General features: G+C 40.5%; 1 protein-coding gene and 1 pseudogene across 1 annotated transcript; one reads left to right on the top strand and one right to left on the bottom strand.

Moving 5' to 3' along the window:
* Positions 1-286: 286 nt before the first annotated feature.
* Positions 287-12,915, top strand: ADH5 (alcohol dehydrogenase 5 (class III), chi polypeptide). Its single transcript, XM_068542480.1, has 9 exons — positions 287-392; positions 3,123-3,224; positions 4,883-5,024; positions 5,909-5,996; positions 8,667-8,886; positions 9,037-9,297; positions 10,040-10,175; positions 12,343-12,481; positions 12,619-12,915. The coding sequence occupies exons 1-9, from the start codon at positions 381-383 to the stop codon at positions 12,641-12,643; spliced, it is 1,125 nt and encodes a 374-aa protein (XP_068398581.1). The 5' UTR covers positions 287-380; the 3' UTR covers positions 12,644-12,915.
* Positions 12,916-14,634: 1,719 nt separating this feature from the next.
* On the bottom strand, positions 14,635-15,023 carry LOC137763604 (macrophage migration inhibitory factor pseudogene; annotated as a pseudogene).
* Between the last annotated feature and the right edge of the window lie 2,908 nt (positions 15,024-17,931).

The raw sequence follows: 17,931 nt of genomic DNA, 5'->3' as shown, positions 1-17,931 counted from the left end.
ATTCCGGGTTCCTCACCTTCCACAACTCTCCTTTGTAAGCTTTATCGACGCTGCCTGGGCTACAGTTACACGGGGAAACCCTTCCCTGCCAAATATCGTGCAGCAAGCCTGTCACGTGGCTCACGAAGCGGCCGGCGCCATCCAGCCTCCTCGAAACCCCTCGAGCTTCCCGCGAAACCACCTGGGCCTCCGCGGGCACGTTGGCCGGGCCGCACCGCGGGCCCCGCCCCTCACGTCCCGGTCCCCGCAAACCCCGCCTCCACGCTCTCCCCGGCGCAGGCGGGACCGCGCCGGACGCAGGCCCCGCCCACGTCCTCGATCTTTTGTTGGGTTGGGGCTCCTACTGAGTCCTTGCTTCGCGCTGACCGGAATCTGAGGAGATGGCGAGCGAGGTATCGTCAGCTGCTACGCTGGCTGAGTCCAGAAAAGGAAGGGAGGGAGGGAAACCATGGAGCAGAACCGGGCCGCTGGCCGGGGGTCGGGGGCCGTGGGGGCCGTGGGGGCCGGGGTGGGGGAGTCAGGAGGGGAGGGGGAAACGCGCGGGGCTTGGCCCGGAGACGGCCTCCGGCTGCTGGAGCTGAAACGGGGCTTCGGGCGAGCGGTTCAGCAAGAAGGGAGGGAGCAAGCTTTGTTTAGGCTCCGTTCGTGGGAGGGTTTTTGCTGCTTCTTTCTGGGGCAGCCGAAGCGGGGTGGAGGTGGGGAGAACCGGAGAGTGGAGGTGGGGGGGAGTCGGTCTCTAGCCTGGTGTCCTGCGGGTGGCTTAGGGGCCGCCACGCCTTGCGTACACAAAAATAAGTAACTTGCCCGGGGCCATACTTTTAGGTGGCAAAGCTTCAGCCAGAGCCCGTGCTCCTAACCCCTACGTTGCCTGTTTTTCACGGTAGGAGTTCATAATTGAGCTATTACTGTGCCACCAAGGAATGTATTTTTGGAAGGCTCCAAGGGCCCTTTCGGTAACGTTTTGGAGCACTTGGGCACCAGAGCTTTATACGTACCCTCCTTTAATCCTCACATAACAGCTATGCAAGGTAGTAGCCCATTTTACAGACCAAAAACTTGAGGCTTAGTGTTTGGTCGTGCTTAGTGATCACACTAAACATAGTGAGCCGGGGTTCCAAACCCTGTGCAACAGACTATTGCAAGTTCCTGAAATACACATTAGACAGTAAAGAAAGACAGAAATATATGAGTAATATGATTAATCCGTCTAAAGTTGCTGATTGTTTTAATGCTTTGCAAACAAGAGATTTTCTAAAAAGATTTGGACTTGAATAGAAATGGTAAATTCTAAACGATCTTTCAGATTTAGCAAGTTGGCAGGTTTTTTTTCCTTATTACCAAGTGTCTTCAGCAGAGAATGTGAAAAATTATAATTCCTGTGATAGTTCAGATGTTGAAGTAGGGCCATTGAGTGTGGATTTAGCGTGGGGCTTTGTTTTGTTTAGAATTGTCATTGACAGGAAAAGGTTAAACTCCTTTTACATATGCTTTAAAAGGGTGGAGGAGGGACTTAAAGCTTAGATTATGGATGATTTATTCTTGTTGCTTCAGATCTCTAGAATATGTGACTTCATTGTTAGTATTCTGAATTTTACCTTTGGAGTTTCGTTTTGAGATTTATGGTACATTGAGGTGAAAAAAGATTCTACTGCAGTGTATGAATTTTTTTTACCAGATTGATTGATTGATTGATCAGATTTAATATCTACAGTTTAATTTTAAAAGTGATCATTTCCAGCCTCGCCAATTTACACAAGCCACTCATCCTTCTACATAGTTCAGTTCTCCTTTTCCTCTACTCTTTGTTCTCTTGCTACTAATAACTACCACCTTATTTCTGCAAAGCTACACTGTGTCAAGGACTGTATAAGGGGTTTCATATTCACCACTCACAGTCACTCTATATGTAGATATTTTATCTTTATGTAACTAACTCTTCCTCATCTTTCCGCATCCCAGTTAAAAGTGACGCTTTCCCAAACCCACCAACCAAAGTTACACTCTTTCTCCACATTTTGCATTCTGTAGCACTTTGTGCCTATCCCTTTAAATCACACTTTTTGTAATCGTTGGCTTCCAAGTCTGTCTCCTATAAACCCAGTGCAATCTTTATTCTGTGAACATGTTTCATAAGCATTACGTGAACGAGTCAAAACCTTCCTCGTTTCACTTCATTCTCTGGTGAAGGAGGAGTGTACTGACTCTGAAGTAGCACTATACTATGGAAATGCAGTATGAGTCATATATGTAATTTTAAGTTTTCTATTAGCCACATTAAAACGGTATTAAATTGGATTAAAACTTAACCCATTGTAGTCAAAATACTATCGCAACATGTAATCAATATTTTTTAAATATTATTGAAATACTTTAATTTTTTTATACTAACTCTTCAAAATCTGGGTATATTTTCTACTTATAGCTTATCTCAGTTCAGACCGGCCATTTTTCAAGCGCTCAAAAGCCACACGTGGCAAGTGGCTACTGTGTTGGATAGCACAGTTGAAAGGGATAGATGCAGTTTTTTTTTAATTCCCCCATTCTTGATACTTTTACTTTCGCTCCTTCCCACCGTGCAGTTTTGCACTAAACCAGTGTTACTTAAACTGGCCTGAGCAAAAGAATTTCGTAGGGCACATCTTAAGCATTCAGACTCCTTGGACCCTGTACCAGACTACTGAATCAGATTTTCTTGGAACCTGTATTGTTAACCAGCCCCTGTTTATGCATTGTAGAGGGTCATTAAATATTTGATGAGTGAAACTTTATTTTTTTATGGGCGGGAGCCATGCGGCTTGCAGGGATCTTAGTTTCCCCGGAACAGGGATTGAACCTGGGCCCCAACAGTGAAAGCGCTGAGTCCTAACCACGGGACTGCCAGGGAATTCCTGAATTAAACTTCTTCATGTGGTCATCTCAATTAAATCTTTTTAATGAATATCATTTATACGAAGTATAAACACGTGCCAGACAGCTCTCCGTATCACTTAGAGTTATATGTGTCTTTGTGAATTTGTGATATACTTTCTAAGATTAGCATTCATCAGCATCTAAATTAACTAAAAAGTAGTTGGTTACTAGTTCAGGAGGAGAAACATCTTGCTCTGTTTTCCCCATTTCAGGTTATCAAATGCAAAGCTGCAGTTGCCTGGGAGGCTAGAAAGCCTCTCTCCATAGAGGAGATAGAGGTGGCACCCCCAAAGGCTCATGAAGTTCGAATTAAGGTAATGAAACATCTAAGGCACTGGGAAAAAAAGGCTTACAATTAGGTCTCTGGATAGATGAGTCCTCTGAGGTCTGCAGAGGAGAAATCCCAAAGGACAGTGTCAAGGAGAAGGTATTGGAAGTCATCCAACCTTGGAATCACAGCCTCTTATTTTATCCCTCTCACCTTTGCAGCACTCTTCTCCATCTTTTCAGCTTTGGTGTTGCGCTGAGCAGCCTTCTCCATGGATCATTGGATTACTGCAGTTTATCTTCTGTAGCCGGGGTTTTAAGGTGGCTTTGTAGGATGCTCCCCTTTCTGCTGATCCCATAAGTTAAAATGTATGATGACACATTAGAAACAAAAGAAGAAAGAAATGGTCTTTGGATTGTTAGAAGAAACTTCAAATAAGATTCGGGAAGAGGTTCCTAATTGATTAGACCAACAAGCAAGTGAAGTAAGCTTGCTAAGAGAGCTTTAAAATGTACTGACCCTTGCAGACAAGGCCAGGGTTCAGGGGATTCATTATTCCAGTGCTTCTCAACCTCTGCTCTGGCAGAGAAATTGAAGTTACCCCTGGAGAGAGGCATATTGCACAAGGCAGCCAGCTGGATATTCTGACATTCTCCTCTGTACTTGTTTTGATATAAAATCAGTGCTTTAAAGTAGTGAACATTGAATAAAACTAACCTTCTAGAAAAAATAAGCGTTTTTTGCCGTGAATTGGAGTATACTTCCCCCATCCCACCTCCAATTCTCATGCTCCCAGGGGTCACACTTAACAGGTCGAGAAGCCAGAGCCAAATAACTTTTTCAGATCCTTTCAACCCAGGCCCAGATATCTGAAATCTTAGACTAGTGTGTATGTTTTTAAGTTCAGAAATCAGCCTGACTGTGATTTTGCTACTAAAAAAGAAAATGTTGGTCCTGGATGTACTAAAATGAGGCGTATGGGGCACACTGAGTTCAGCAGTCTACCTTGGGAAACTGCTAACAAACAGCTAAGAATGTTATGTTGTAATCGGATATATTTGTGAGAAACAGAGAAGCATAAATACAGACACCCCCAAGACTTTTCCTTTCTGTGCTTTTGGTAGTTTGGAAAAATGAGAGATGCTTGAAGGCTAGAGAAATCGGGATAAAGGGCTTATGTAAGTAGAAATTGTGTGTGGCTGCTAAAAGGGGAGTTGGTTCCAATAAAACCTCTGAGTTTGGGCCCAGACCAAGCAGGCTGACGTATTTCAGAAATAGCCAGTACCTTTTTAGAAGTCGCATTCCCCAGCAGTTAGGAGGAGGCCAGCAGTGAAAGGGGCTCCACCTGCTTTTGCGCACAGGTGATGTTCCTCTCCACACCTGCAGAAGGCACAGTGCCCAAAACATCACCTTGTTTACCTTCTCCTGCTAACATGCCCTGAAAAGGAGAACAGATGTACCATGTTTCATTGCCTGTAAATGCACCGTTACTTTTAAGTACCACTAAGAAAATGCTGCCAGTTTCAATTAAGATGCCATAGAGTATAAGCACATGCTGATTTTAGACAGGTTAAAATATGAAAGAATTGTATCTTCTAATCAATAAAATATGTTATTAAAGTAAAAGTGCCTCCACCTATGTATGCCTCACTCTGAATCGCATGCACACACACGTAGACACTCTTTACCTTAATACCCTGTTAGATTATTGCCACTGCAGTTTGCCACACTGACGCCTATACCCTGAGTGGGGCTGATCCTGAAGGGAGTTTTCCAGTGATCTTGGGACATGAAGGTGCTGGAATCGTGGAAAGTGTTGGTGAAGGAGTTACTAAGCTGAAGGCAGGTAAGGAGAGTATTTGAACCACTTATTTTACAATTTTGGCTTATTTCTATAGGGAAATTATGTTTCTGATAAATTATACATTGTTTATTTGTGAGTAAGTTATCGCCTAAGTAAGTTGTCAAGATTGATTTTATACGCCTCATCTGGAAAGCACAAATATTTGAGAGTTTCTTTCTCTCTGATTATGCAGACTGCTGTTTATCTGAAATGGTTTAAGTACATCTCCAAAGCAAATTTTGCCCAATTAAGCAAGAATTTTTGAAGATGCATTGAGTCAGTGTTTTGAAGCACATGACCTTCTTGTTCTCCACTTACCGTTTTAAAAGTTTCACTTAGACAAAAATTTGAAGCTTGTATTTTTTGCATAGTCAGGCAGTGTCCGAATGATGTCATGTAGGTAAAGTTCTAGGTCTTAAAGTTGTTAACTTTGCAAAGCGGCATGGGTTGACAAGAATGGGAATTTGGGGGACTTCCCTGGTGGAGCAGTGGTTAAGAATCTGCCTGCCAGTGCAGGGGACAAGGGTTCGAGCCCTGGTCCGGGAAGATCCCACATGCTGCGGAGCAGCTAAGCCCGTGCGCCACAACTACTGAGCCTGCGCTCTAGAGCCCGCGAGCCACAACTACTGAAACCCGCGCGCCTAGAGCCCGTGCTCCACAACAAGAGACTCCACCACAATGAGAAGCCCGTGCACCGCAACGAAGAGTAGCCCCCGCTCACCGCAACTAGAGAAAGCCTGCACGCAGCAACGAAGGCCCAACGCAGCCAAAAATAAATAAATAAAAATGTTTTAATTAAAAAAAAATGGGAACTTGCAGGGGCTGATGTATTCATTTAGAATCAGATGCTGCCTATTCAGGATAATGTCCTTGCATTTGTTTTCCAGGTGATACTGTCATCCCACTTTACATCCCACAGTGTGGAGAGTGCAAATTTTGTCTAAATCCTAAAACGAACCTTTGCCAGAAGATAAGGTTAGTATCTTTTTATTTTATTCTTAAAACAAGAGGTAACACTAATCATGATGATATCATGATAATAAGTAAGTATGTGGCAATTTATACAGGGCATTTTACATGAATTATTTCATTCCATCTTTAGGGCAACCTGTCATTATCACTGCTATCACTATATTCATAGATGAGAAAATTTAGACCCAGAAATTAAGTAGTGTGCCCAGCAGCATCAGCTGTTAAGAGGTACCTCCCAAATTTCTGAACCCATTCTCTTTCCATAACACTAGGCTAAATTTGCCAAAATATGTAGTAAGGAGGGACATGCTTATGAAATTAAATGAAGTCATTTTTATAAGCCATTTTATTGTCCATGAAATCGAAGTAATAAAACTTAGCTCATAAGGTTTTGGGAAGACTACAAGAGATAACATAACCTTTTGACACAGAAAAGGTGGTTATTTGATTGTAGCAAGGTAACACACTTAAAGAACTTCTTTGAGGCATTTAAGATCTTATGTCTGTTCGCCCCCTTTTTGTCTTTTTTATTGAAGTAGAACATACATATAATGAAGTAATTAAAGTATACAAATCTTAAGTGTACAGCTCCATGAATTTTTTTTAAAATTATTTATTTATTTATTTATTTATGGCTGTGTTGGGTCTTCGTTTCTGTGCGAGGGCCTTCTCCAGTTGTGACAAGCAGGGGCCACTCTTCATCGTGGTGCGCGGGCCTCTCACTATCGTGGCCTCTCTTGTTGCGGAGCACAGGCTCCAGACACGCAGGCTCAGTAATTGTGGCTCACGGGCCCAGCCGCTCCGCGGCATGTGGGATCCTCCCAGACCAGGGCTCGAACCCGTGTCCCCTGCACTGGCAGGCAGATTCTCAACCACTGTGCCACCAGGGAAGCCCTCCATGAATTTTTATACATATACACATCTAATAGTTATAACCATCACCCAGATCAAGATAGAGAACCCTTCCAGCAGCCCACAAAGTTCTTCATGTCCCATACAAGTCAACACCTGCCTCCCTCAAAGCTAACCACTATTCTGATATCTTTCACTGTAGAACTTCATATAAACAGAATTATGCAATATGTGCTCTTTTGTCTGGCTTCTTTCATTCATAGTGTCTGTGAGATGTATCCAGGTTGCTCTGCGCATCAGTGGTTTTCTTTTGTTTCTTTCACATTCCATTCCAAATAGTCACTGTTTATCCATTCTCCTGTTCATGGACATTTACGTTGCTGCCAGTTTGGACCTGTGTGTGATTAGTGCCACTATAAGCATTCATATGTGTCTCTTGATGGACATATACACAACTTTCTCTTGGGTATTTCCCTAGGATTGAAATTGTTGAGTCATGGGGTATACTCCGACCAGCAGTGTTTGGGAGATCTGTTTGTTTTTGCATTGTTTTCTAATGCCATTGACAAAATTAGTTTTGATTTTTGGAAATAAGGTTCCATGTGTTTTATCACGTAAATCCAGTTAAAAAGCTAGAACCAAAAAAAAAAAAAAAACTAGTCATTTTGAAAGGGAATTCCAAACAAGGTTTGAAAAAATTTTGACACGTCAAATATAATAATGGTAGTAGGTTTTTTTGTGGCTGTCTATAACCTTTTAGAAGGACAAGTCCTTTCAAAGCTTAAAATACATCCCATATCACCTTTTGTTCAAGAAACTCTTCTGGGACAGGAGCAATTTCTCACATTCAGAGCTAAACAAACCTTAACTTGCTCTCATAAAGATACAAGTTATTTTTGGTAGAGCTTTGTCACCTATTTGTTCTTTGTTTCTGATCGTATTTTTGTTTTTCTCTCAAAGGAAATGTACTTATTCTTGAATCCAGAGGCAATCCATTTTTCTTCATCTATATATATTTATTCACATATATTCCAAAGGATTTGTCCAAGAGTGTACATCAAATTATAGTGTTTATTTTTGTTAAAATAACATATATATTAAGCACTCTGTGCCAGGCACAGTGCTAATGCTTTACATAACCTCTCATTTGATCTTTATAGCAATGTCTAAGAAAGATAGGTTTCTCTGATTTTCTGGTGAGGAAACTAAGGCACGGAAGTTAATTCACTTGCCCAGGATCACGTGGGATTTGAGCACAAGTGAGCACAAGGGCCCATGTTCCTAAGCAAGATGTTACATCATCTATTTAGAGTATCAAAAATAATTTTTGTTACCATGTATGCTATCAGTGGTGAGAGCTACACTTTTGAAATAGGCCTCCTGAAAGATCTAAAGCAGCCAGTGTGGACATCTACTTTCATCAGCTGATGTGGATAGTTGCTTGTAATCTTTGCTGTGTAGATGCTGGTTTTGGCTTTATGAAGTTATATTTGCTCACAGAGTTTTATGATGGAATTTTAAAATCATTTCATCTGATCCATAAATTGTACCTGTTAAAATTATTTCAATACTCTGACAGTATAATCCAGAAGCATATTGAATGTTGGAAAAGATAGGTAAGATGATAATTCTTTTATAAGTTTTCCTAATAAGGCATTGCTGAAAGGTGCTAAATTATTAATGAATATATTAGAAATTAGACTTTTGGTCTTAGCACACTCTTCTGTTTACTGGTCATTTTTTTTTAAATTGATTTCTTTTTCCTGTGCATTTTAGGAAACTTGATTCTACCCTACCTTCTTCCTTTTTTATTTTCTTTAGAGTCACTCAAGGGAAAGGATTAATGCCAGATGGCACTAGCAGATTTACTTGTAAAGGAAAGACAATTTTACATTACATGGGAACCAGCACATTTTCTGAATACACAGTTGTGGCTGATATCTCTGTTGCTAAAATTGATCCTTTAGCCCCTTTGGATAAAGTCTGCCTTCTGGGTTGTGGCATTTCAACTGGTTATGGTGCTGCTGTGAACACTGCCAAGGTAAGTGTTGGCCTGGGTTTTAGCGTCCACCTTCTAATTTCATACAACAAAGCCTTGCTGGAATAGTGAAATTGGCCCAAACAGTAAGAAACCTAATGATTTCCTTGACTCTTGTGAAATGAGTACCTTATAGACTATCTTTACTATTAGGTGGAGCCTGGCTCTACTTGTGCCGTCTTCGGCCTGGGAGGCGTTGGATTGGCAGTTATCATGGGCTGTAAGGTGGCTGGTGCGTCCCGGATCATTGGTGTGGACATCAATAAGGATAAATTCACAAGGGCTAAGGAGTTTGGGGCCTCTGAGTGTATTAACCCCCAGGACTTCAGTAAATCTATCCAGGAAGTGCTCGTTGAGATGACTGATGGGGGAGTGGACTATTCCTTTGAGTGTATTGGTAACGTGAAAGTCATGGTGAGTATGCTTGTCTTCATTCCAAGTGGGGCGGGGCGGGGGGGGGGGGCTGCTTTTTTTAATGTAATTTCCTTAATTAAGGTCAAAAATTGTTTTGTTTTGCAAAGGAAGAGTCTTGAATTCCCTGATAAGAATTATTAGAAGGGAAAAATGAGTACTTGAACTAGAAATTGGAAATGATAGAAGGGAAATATGAAGGGAAATGTTTCTTTGCCTTTCAGCGTACACTTAAATCTCAGAGTGTGTTTCATTAAATGAAAAGGCAAAATGATGCAGCTGTAGAGAACATGGGCTTTGGAATGAGATATATGTCCACTTACTAACTCAGTGACCTTGAGCAACTACTTAACTTCTCTAAACCTGTTTTCTCATGTGTAAAATGCGGATAGTAACTGTAGGTACCTGACACAAAGTAGACACTCAGCAGAAGTATAACTGTTACTTCTCTGTCTGCTGCCTTTATTAAGTCTTTAGAATTTTGAGCTAAGATTTACTTTTTAAAATAGACAACAAATGAAAGCTTTAAATTCTTTCCATTTGTGTCAGTGTTGAGCCAAGTTCGTAAATTTTTTAAAATACCTGTTAAAATTGTTCAATAAAATTAAACTTACTAAATACTCACTTTGATCATTTTGTTGCCATTTTTCTAATAAAGCTATGTACCACCACCCTCTCCCCCGGAAGTTTCTGGGGAAGCAGATATTCTCAGCACAATGCACTGACTTCTGTGATTTGCCTGCAGAGAGCAGCGCTGGAGGCCTGCCACAAAGGCTGGGGCGTCAGCGTGGTGGTTGGAGTAGCTGCCTCAGGTGAAGAAGTTGCCACTCGTCCATTCCAGCTGGTAACAGGCCGCACGTGGAAAGGCACTGCCTTTGGAGGTAATTTGGTGGATGAGATGAGTACATTTTCTCTTTTGTTAACTTCCATTGGCAGAATTTTAATCCCAATCAGTATTTACCCCTGGGACTGGGGACATGCTCAGCTTCTCCTGAAACACAAGGCTACTTCTTACACATTGAAAAAGATATTAATATTCCGTTAATGAAATAGTTGAGGGTAGGTCAGGAGTGAGAAGCTGGTTACAGGATAAGCAAACAACTGTATCAGCCACCCTTTGCCATGTTGTAGACTTACATAGGTTATTGGCATTTTTTACCCATTTTTCCAGAGTGCAGTGATCCCTGGATGTGATCATACTTCCATCTGAATAGTACTGATTTCAGCAGTAACCAATACTAAGTCTTAAACTGAAAATATTAAATTAGACAAAACCTTACAACAAAATTGAAAAGCTGCCAGACTGATCATTTTTCCCTTGTATGATCCTAAAAGTACATGGTTGTTTGGGGTTGCCTAACCACCAGCAGAATGCTGAGAAAGTTTCCACCATTTTCCGAGGTTGCTCAGCTAGAAAAGAGAAAAGACATCAAAACATGTTTGTATATCCCAACTGTTGTGAATAAATGAAATCTAAAGTTTTTCATAGATTTTTTAAAAATATATCCTTACCATCCTCCTAAGGAAAGAGAATTACATAGCATGAGTTTTCTTTTTCCCAAGAATTTGCATTTCTTTTTTTTTTTAACATCTTTATTGGAGTATAATTGCTTTACAATGGTGTGTTTCTGCTGTATAACAAAGTGAATCAGCTATGCATATACATATATCCCCGTATCTCCTCCCTCTTGCGTCTCCCTCCCATCCTCCCTATCCCACCCTTCTAGGTGGTCACAAAGCACGGAGCTGATCTCCCTGTGCTATGCGGCTTCTTCCCACTAGCTATCTATTTTACATTTGGTAGTGTATATATATCAGTGCTACTCTCTCACTTCGTCCCAGCTTACCCTTCCCCCTCCCCGTGTCCTCAAGTCCATTCTCTAATAGCATGAGTTTTTAATGATCTGTGTTTAACAAAGTGTCTCCTACCTCATATTATGCCAGCTTTTTCAAGGCCAGAAGAAGAGATTAGGAAAGTATGAAAAATGAGGGGTTGGGCCAAAGTTTTCCTTCTTTACACTACAGAATTTGTCAAGGCAGATGTCAAGCTGACTAAACCCTCTTTTCCAAAGCGCTACACATATGCCGCACTTGAGTATTTCAGAACAGACTGTCAGAGCCATACATGCAGCTCAGGGGCATCATCTCAGGGTCCATAGCTGTATTTGAAAGGGTGTTCTTAGTCCGGGAGACTGAGCCAGGGGGGTTGGTAGTCACCTCTCACTGAAGCCTCATCCAAGCACGTGCTTGTTGGGAAATAAGCTGGAGCCTTGGGGCCCCATGGGTGTTGCTAAAATATGACTCACAAATGTAAACAGCAGTTTTAGTTTAGGGAATAGCAGTGGCTGTGGTTGTCTCAGTTACCAGGAGATTTAAAGGAGAAAAAAAAAAGCACTGCAGTTTGGAAGGAAAGGGTAACTGGTAGAGGACACAAGGAGGGAGATTTGGGAAAGGCTCAAAAGAGGTTTGAAATGTGGTCCAAAGACTCCCTGGTTTAAAAAAAGGTGGTAAGTCTTCTTTGTCGATTTACTGCTTCTTTCAATACAAGTGAGAAATTGAAGGATCTGATTTTGTTTAAAATCATAACCTGTAACTAAAGATCACCTACTTTGCTTTTCAATTTCAGTTTTCTCTTCTGAGATGGTATCCTTATTGTTGAAATTAAAACCACAGAAATAGTCATGTATCACATCAGTTTTTTTCTTCCTTGAATTTCACGATTACAGAAATCTTTGCTGTTGTGGACTTAAATAAGCTTATTCTGAGACTTCTAGAGTTCTATCCTGTATGGTTTAAAAATCTCCATTAAGATTTAATGAGATTTTAGTAAACCTTAATTCAGAAAAAGGCAAGTGCTCAAAAGGCATTTACTTTTTTCTTACTTAAAGATGTGCATTTCTTCCTCCTCTCTATGCTGATTTTGAAGTTTTTCATTCCTCTTTAGTTCGTGAAAAAATTCTCTTAAATGTCTTTGTCACCCACTAAGTAATAAGCACACTGTAGAGATTTGTTGGAAAACTTAATGAATAGATGTATGATTTCTTTTAGGATGGAAGAGTGTAGAAAGCGTCCCAAAGTTGGTGTCCGAATATATGTCCAAAAAAATAAAGGTTGATGAATTTGTGACTCACAATCTGCCTTTTGACCAAATTAACGAAGCCTTTGAACTGATGCATGCAGGGAAGAGGTGAGCTTTCTCTTTAGCTGTGTAGTGTAGAATGTGGTAATGATTTGGGGCTTATGGAGGGAGAAGGGTAAAAAAACCATTTTAGTGGTCTTCAAAGAAATCATTCAGAACCTGTTTATTGCTTTCTTCTCTTACAGCATCCGAACTGTTGTCAAGCTTTAAATTCAAAAGAGAAAAATTCTTCCATCCTTGTAACTAAGTCTTGTAGTCTGATTGGAGCAGCCAGACAAGCAGGAAGGAGCTCTTTCAAGTTCACAGCTTCTTAGACCTTCATTAACTGACTCAGGGGAATAATGTTTTTTGTATAAATTCATAAATGTCTAATCAAGGACAAGGCTAATACTGTCATAAGTCTGTTTTCTGGACTCTTCTTCACATAAATAATTGCTGGCTCATTAAGGAATATTTTTAACATAATAAAAGGAATTTCTGCATATGTGTGGAAGTTGTCAGCTCTGTTGTATGCCAGATTCTTTCTCATGGTTCCTCTCCCCATTATCTTCACTCTTTAAAGGAAAGATGGAGGAAGAAGGGCAGTGGTGAGTATCTGAACCTTGTCTTCTACTGTCCTTGGTAACTTTCGCTTAACTTTTAAGGGTCTCAGGCCCATTTACTAAAGAACAGATTTCTCCAATCAGCAGTGGCACAGTTAATCAGGACCCAAATCTGCTTCTGTGAGATTGTCTTCTTGTGGGCAGGTACCATGCATTGTTCAGACTTAGACTCCTAATTCCTAGTATAACATCTGGCCCACAGATTCATCATTGAAACTACCTTCTGAGCTTAAGTAGGTATATATCTGTTGTTGGTCACTCTGAACTATTTCAAGCATACAGAAAATATTTATGAACTGAATACCCAAATTTCCAGCACTTATTTTGTCAAATCTTAACATCTTACTCTTCCAGACCACTTTGCCTTTCCTTTCCTGCGGTGTAGTCAACATCCAGAATCGGGTGTTTATCAGTCACTCCAATGCATATTGCCATACTTTGACTACACGTATCCGTAAACCCTTTAGTCTTCAGTATTGTCATACATGTTTTAAACCTGATACTGTCTCATTCTGCAGCTTTCCTTTTTCACTCATTATTTTGTGATTAATCCCTGTTGTAGGTGATGCTCCCATTCATTTAGTACTGTGCAGTAGTAGTCAGTTATATGAACTACCGTAACTTGTCTCCAGCCGATGGCATATAGTTGTTTCCCAAATTGTTTCTGTATTGCTAACAACACTGTGGTGGAACATCCTTGTACATTGTGCTCAGTGCGTTAGTTACGGAGAATGTGTACCATAGGATAAACACATTTTAAACCTTACTAGAAATTGTCAAATTGCTCTTAAATGTGGTTGGACATTTTTGCAAATCAGATGGGTGTGAAATGACTTTAATTTGCATTTCCTTTAATGACTAAAGTCTTTTTTTTTTTTGGCCGTGGCACACAGCATGGTGGGATATTAGTTCTCCGACCAGGGGTGGAACCTGAGCCCCCTGCACTGGGAGTGCAGAGTCTTAACCACTGGACCACCAGGGAGGTCCCAAGTCTTTCCTTCTTTTGGCCATCTGTATTTCCTTTTTTGTGAGGCGTCTGTTCACATCCTTTGCCCATTTTTCTGTTGGATTACTTCTCTTTTTCTGAGTAATTTTTAGGGGTTCTTTATTCTAGATGCCAATCCTTTGTAAGTTTTATATTTTAATATATTTTATATTTCTTAATGTTTATTTTAATATAGTCAAATCTATCAGTCTTTTCCTGGTGCTGTTGTTAAGTAACATTTAGGTTTCTTTACCCTGAGCAGAATAAAGAAGCAAACGAAAATGATGCATAGTCTTACCATCCAGGTGATCCATTAACACAAAACTAAATACATGGAGGCAATACATCCAAGAGTTAGAACATTCAAATAGTAGAGAAAATTGCATGAGAAAGGAAAGCTACACTTCCCTCTCCCCCCAAAAAATAGGTGACCACTATTCAGTTTATCTTCCCAGAAGTTTCTATGAATATAATAGCATTTATACATATACTTTAAATTAACACAAAGGAATACTATTAACACTATTCTGTGCCTTTTTTTTTTTTTCCCCAGTCTCCATACCGTTTATTTCTCCGTCCCGGGAGGTGGGGTCGCTGGGGGCGGGGCGGGCAGAAAACCGCGCGCGGGCTGCGGGCCTGGGGCGGGGGAGTCCGGAGCGCGACATTCAGACGAAGGTGGAGCCGTTCCAGCCCACGTTGGCCGCGTTCATGTCGTAGTAGTTGATGTAGATCCTGCCCGGGCTGACGCGCAGGCGTCACAGCAGCTTGCTGTCGGAGCGGTTCTGCGCGCCGCCGAGCCGATCTTGCCGATGCTGTGCAGGCTGCAGAGCGCGCGCGGCTCGCTGGAGCCCCCGAAAGCCGGGAGCTGGTCCGGGACCACGTGCACCGTGACGTACTGCGCCGGCTTGCCAGTGGCGTGCGCCAGCTGCTGTGTGAGATTGGAGAGGAGCCCGTCCGGCACAGAGGCGCGGGGCACGTTGGTGTTCACCAGGAATATCGACATGACGGCGAGGGAAGGCGGGGACAGGGATACAGGAACCAACCGACTCTCGTGTGAACGGCGCCCCGCCTATTCTGTGCCTTTTTCTTCTTTCTACATCATAGCATAGTTTAGACTGTTTCTGTATCAGGACATCAGATATGCCATGCACATACATTATCTTTTGGTTGGATTGAAACCATGTGCTTTTTCTTGTTTAATTCTTTTGACTGATGTAGCTTAATTACTCCCAAAGTTTGTGTTTCTGAGAGAGCAATATTTAGTTGACTGAAAACTGGAAAAGTGGCAGTTATGGTCAGGACTTCTTTTTTGGATCTCTGGTGCATTTGAAGGACTAGGCAGTATGACCTAGCTTCTCTCATTTTACCTAGAGAGCTGGAGACCCAGTAGGGGCCAAGATGAATCCAACCTATTGTTCTGGGTGAACTGGAAGAACAGGAAAATAAAACTAGCTTCTACCCTAGCTGTAGGAAGTGTGCTTTAATCTGGTTTGTTTTAGCTCAGCCTTCCAGGAACAAAGTATATTATTGCCTTAAGCGACTGCAGTAACAGAATGGGTATATAGGGTAATAATGGAGGAGAACCAATAATTTTTTTTTTGGTTTTTTTCCCCTTTATTTTTCTTCTCATACATGAGTTATACTTGAATGAGAATGGCAAACATTATGTTCGCCAATATGAGAAAATAATTTTAAGATAGTAAAATAATGTAACTCCAATTCTTGTAGCTGGCCAATTAGGGAGTTTACTTTTCTGTCACAGTCATGTACATAGTCTTGAGCCAGCTAATTCAGTTTAATAAGTATGAGCATTTCCTGGCTGAAAGCACAACTGTCTCTTTCAAAGAACCAGTATTAAGAATCAATTTTACAAGATCCTTAATATAAAGATTCTTGGAACATGGAACTATAGGTATAAAGTATTTCTTGTTAAGATACTTTTAATACATCCTCTTGGATGGCATCTAGGTTGTTATGTATATTGCGGAAACAAATATTTTTTGGAAGAACATACACAACATAGGGCTAAAAAACACTCACTATGTGCATGTCAGCAAATCTATCCTGGTTGTCCAAAATTAGGACTCTACCACCTTAGAAGTATTGTCGGGAATTTTTTGAAGTTATGTTTAAACTGCTTTCTTGGATAAAAGGTATATAATTTTAACACAAGTCGCTAACCTCTGCTGTATATTTCATGAAAGCTAGTAAAAAAATTTTTTTAATTTAAGGATCCAAAATTTTACAATATTAGGATGTATCTTTTAACAGCTTTTTGTTTTTCATTGAAAATGTTGGTATACTTGGCATTTTTCAAATCTTTCCTGCTTTTTCATTTTCAGCATGTTGGGCTATTCTGCTTTCTATTTAACTTACCTATTGATGTTCACTGTAAAAAGATAGTCCATATACAGGCTGACTTGGAATTCCATGTCTGACTTGGAATGAGTTCTTTATTACATGCACAGAGAACTAACATAAGGTAGAACCTGTGGAATGATGAGGTTATTGAGATGAGGGAAAAAACTGCATTATATCCAAACTTTGTTACAGTGGAGCCAGTTAATGTATGTACAGCTTAAACAAAAACAGCTCCAAAAGATAAACACAATGCTACTTCCATTTATCCCATTTCAAAGCAAAATCAAATGTAGCTCATGATTCTCAAAATGTTTCGTTGATCTGGGAAAGAGGGAACATATTTTTACATGCACAGATGCTTCAGAACATTTTCTGCATGGCTACCAATCTCCCAAGTAGGTTGATGATCAAAGCCCTAAAGTAACTGACAGTTCTTTGGGCCTAGAGATACTTTGTGACCCAGGAAAAAACCAACTTTGCACTCAGCCAATTTTGTTTCAATTAACGTGCAAGATCAGATTCTCTGTCAGCAAATACCCTGTAGAAAAAACAGACAGAAAACACATTTGGAAAACATTAAGTATATTTAAACAGTTACTTAGATAATAAGTACATAGAACTATACCAAGGAAATCATATCTTTAAAGAAACAACTAGGAAGTAAACCAGCACAGTGAACCGGTACGTACAAAGTCCTCCATTATACAAACTTCTTTTGGTGGAACTTTATAGGAACAGAGCAAGTGGGATGGGCTTTTAAGCAGATTGATTTTTATCAAACTGGACATCGTAACAGAATTCATTGAGAGGTAATATGTACATGCTCCCTTCAGGAAAGGAGCGCTAATCCACCACAGAACTACCCAGAGTTTAGACATGGACTGAAATATTCCTGACTACCAAAAATATCTAGATATGTTAAACAAGATAAAACAGTGGAAATTTGCTTTAAAATACCTGTTGTTCTCTTTCTTAAATCTACATCTTAATACTAAAAGTTCTTATCCTTGGCTATTTTGTTTTCTCAGAATCACCCAGGGCTCATATTTACTGGTAAAGTTTGAAAAATTCTATTCTGAATTTTCTGTTGATGTCTGACCCAAGTACTGAAATAAAGCAAATTTGCTTTATAGTCACATTATATATAGAATAAAACAGTTGTTAAGTTATGGTGTCATTACACAAATAGGATACCTCCATAGAGGAATACGGTGATTTGTCCAAGCCCTTCAACTAGTTTAAAAAATCAGAGAACTCAGAGCCCTAGTGTCCTGATTGTTGATCTCGTGATCGTCTCATGAGACCACAGTGCAAATGTGCCTACAAGTTTGGCATGTGTTTGTTGTTGGGAGTTGAATGAGGAGGCTGGAGTAATAGTAAAAGGGCCAAGCACCCAGGAGATGGAAGCAATTATTCTACTAAAAGCTTCGCAATAGTAAAAAGGCTGGACATTCACAAGAAAAGTTATTAAAATACTTTGAACTCCAACAAACATCAGTGGTAAGTGAAAATCTTTCCAGGAAGCCCTTCTTGAGTGCTCCGCATATTGA

This window comes from Eschrichtius robustus, chromosome 4 (assembly GCF_028021215.1).
Source record: "Eschrichtius robustus isolate mEscRob2 chromosome 4, mEscRob2.pri, whole genome shotgun sequence".
NCBI lineage: Eukaryota > Metazoa > Chordata > Mammalia > Artiodactyla > Eschrichtiidae > Eschrichtius > Eschrichtius robustus.
Note: the sequence above shows the minus strand (reverse complement) of the source record. Positions and strands in the feature narration are given on the sequence as shown.

Excerpts from the sequence above, each read along its gene's own strand:
- ADH5 (XM_068542480.1), top strand. Across the intron at positions 3,225-4,882 it reads CTCATGAAGTTCGAATTAAG|ATTATTGCCACTGCAGTTTG; the intron begins GTAATGAAACAT and ends ATACCCTGTTAG. Across the intron at positions 12,482-12,618 it reads CTGATGCATGCAGGGAAGAG|CATCCGAACTGTTGTCAAGC; the intron begins GTGAGCTTTCTC and ends CTTCTCTTACAG.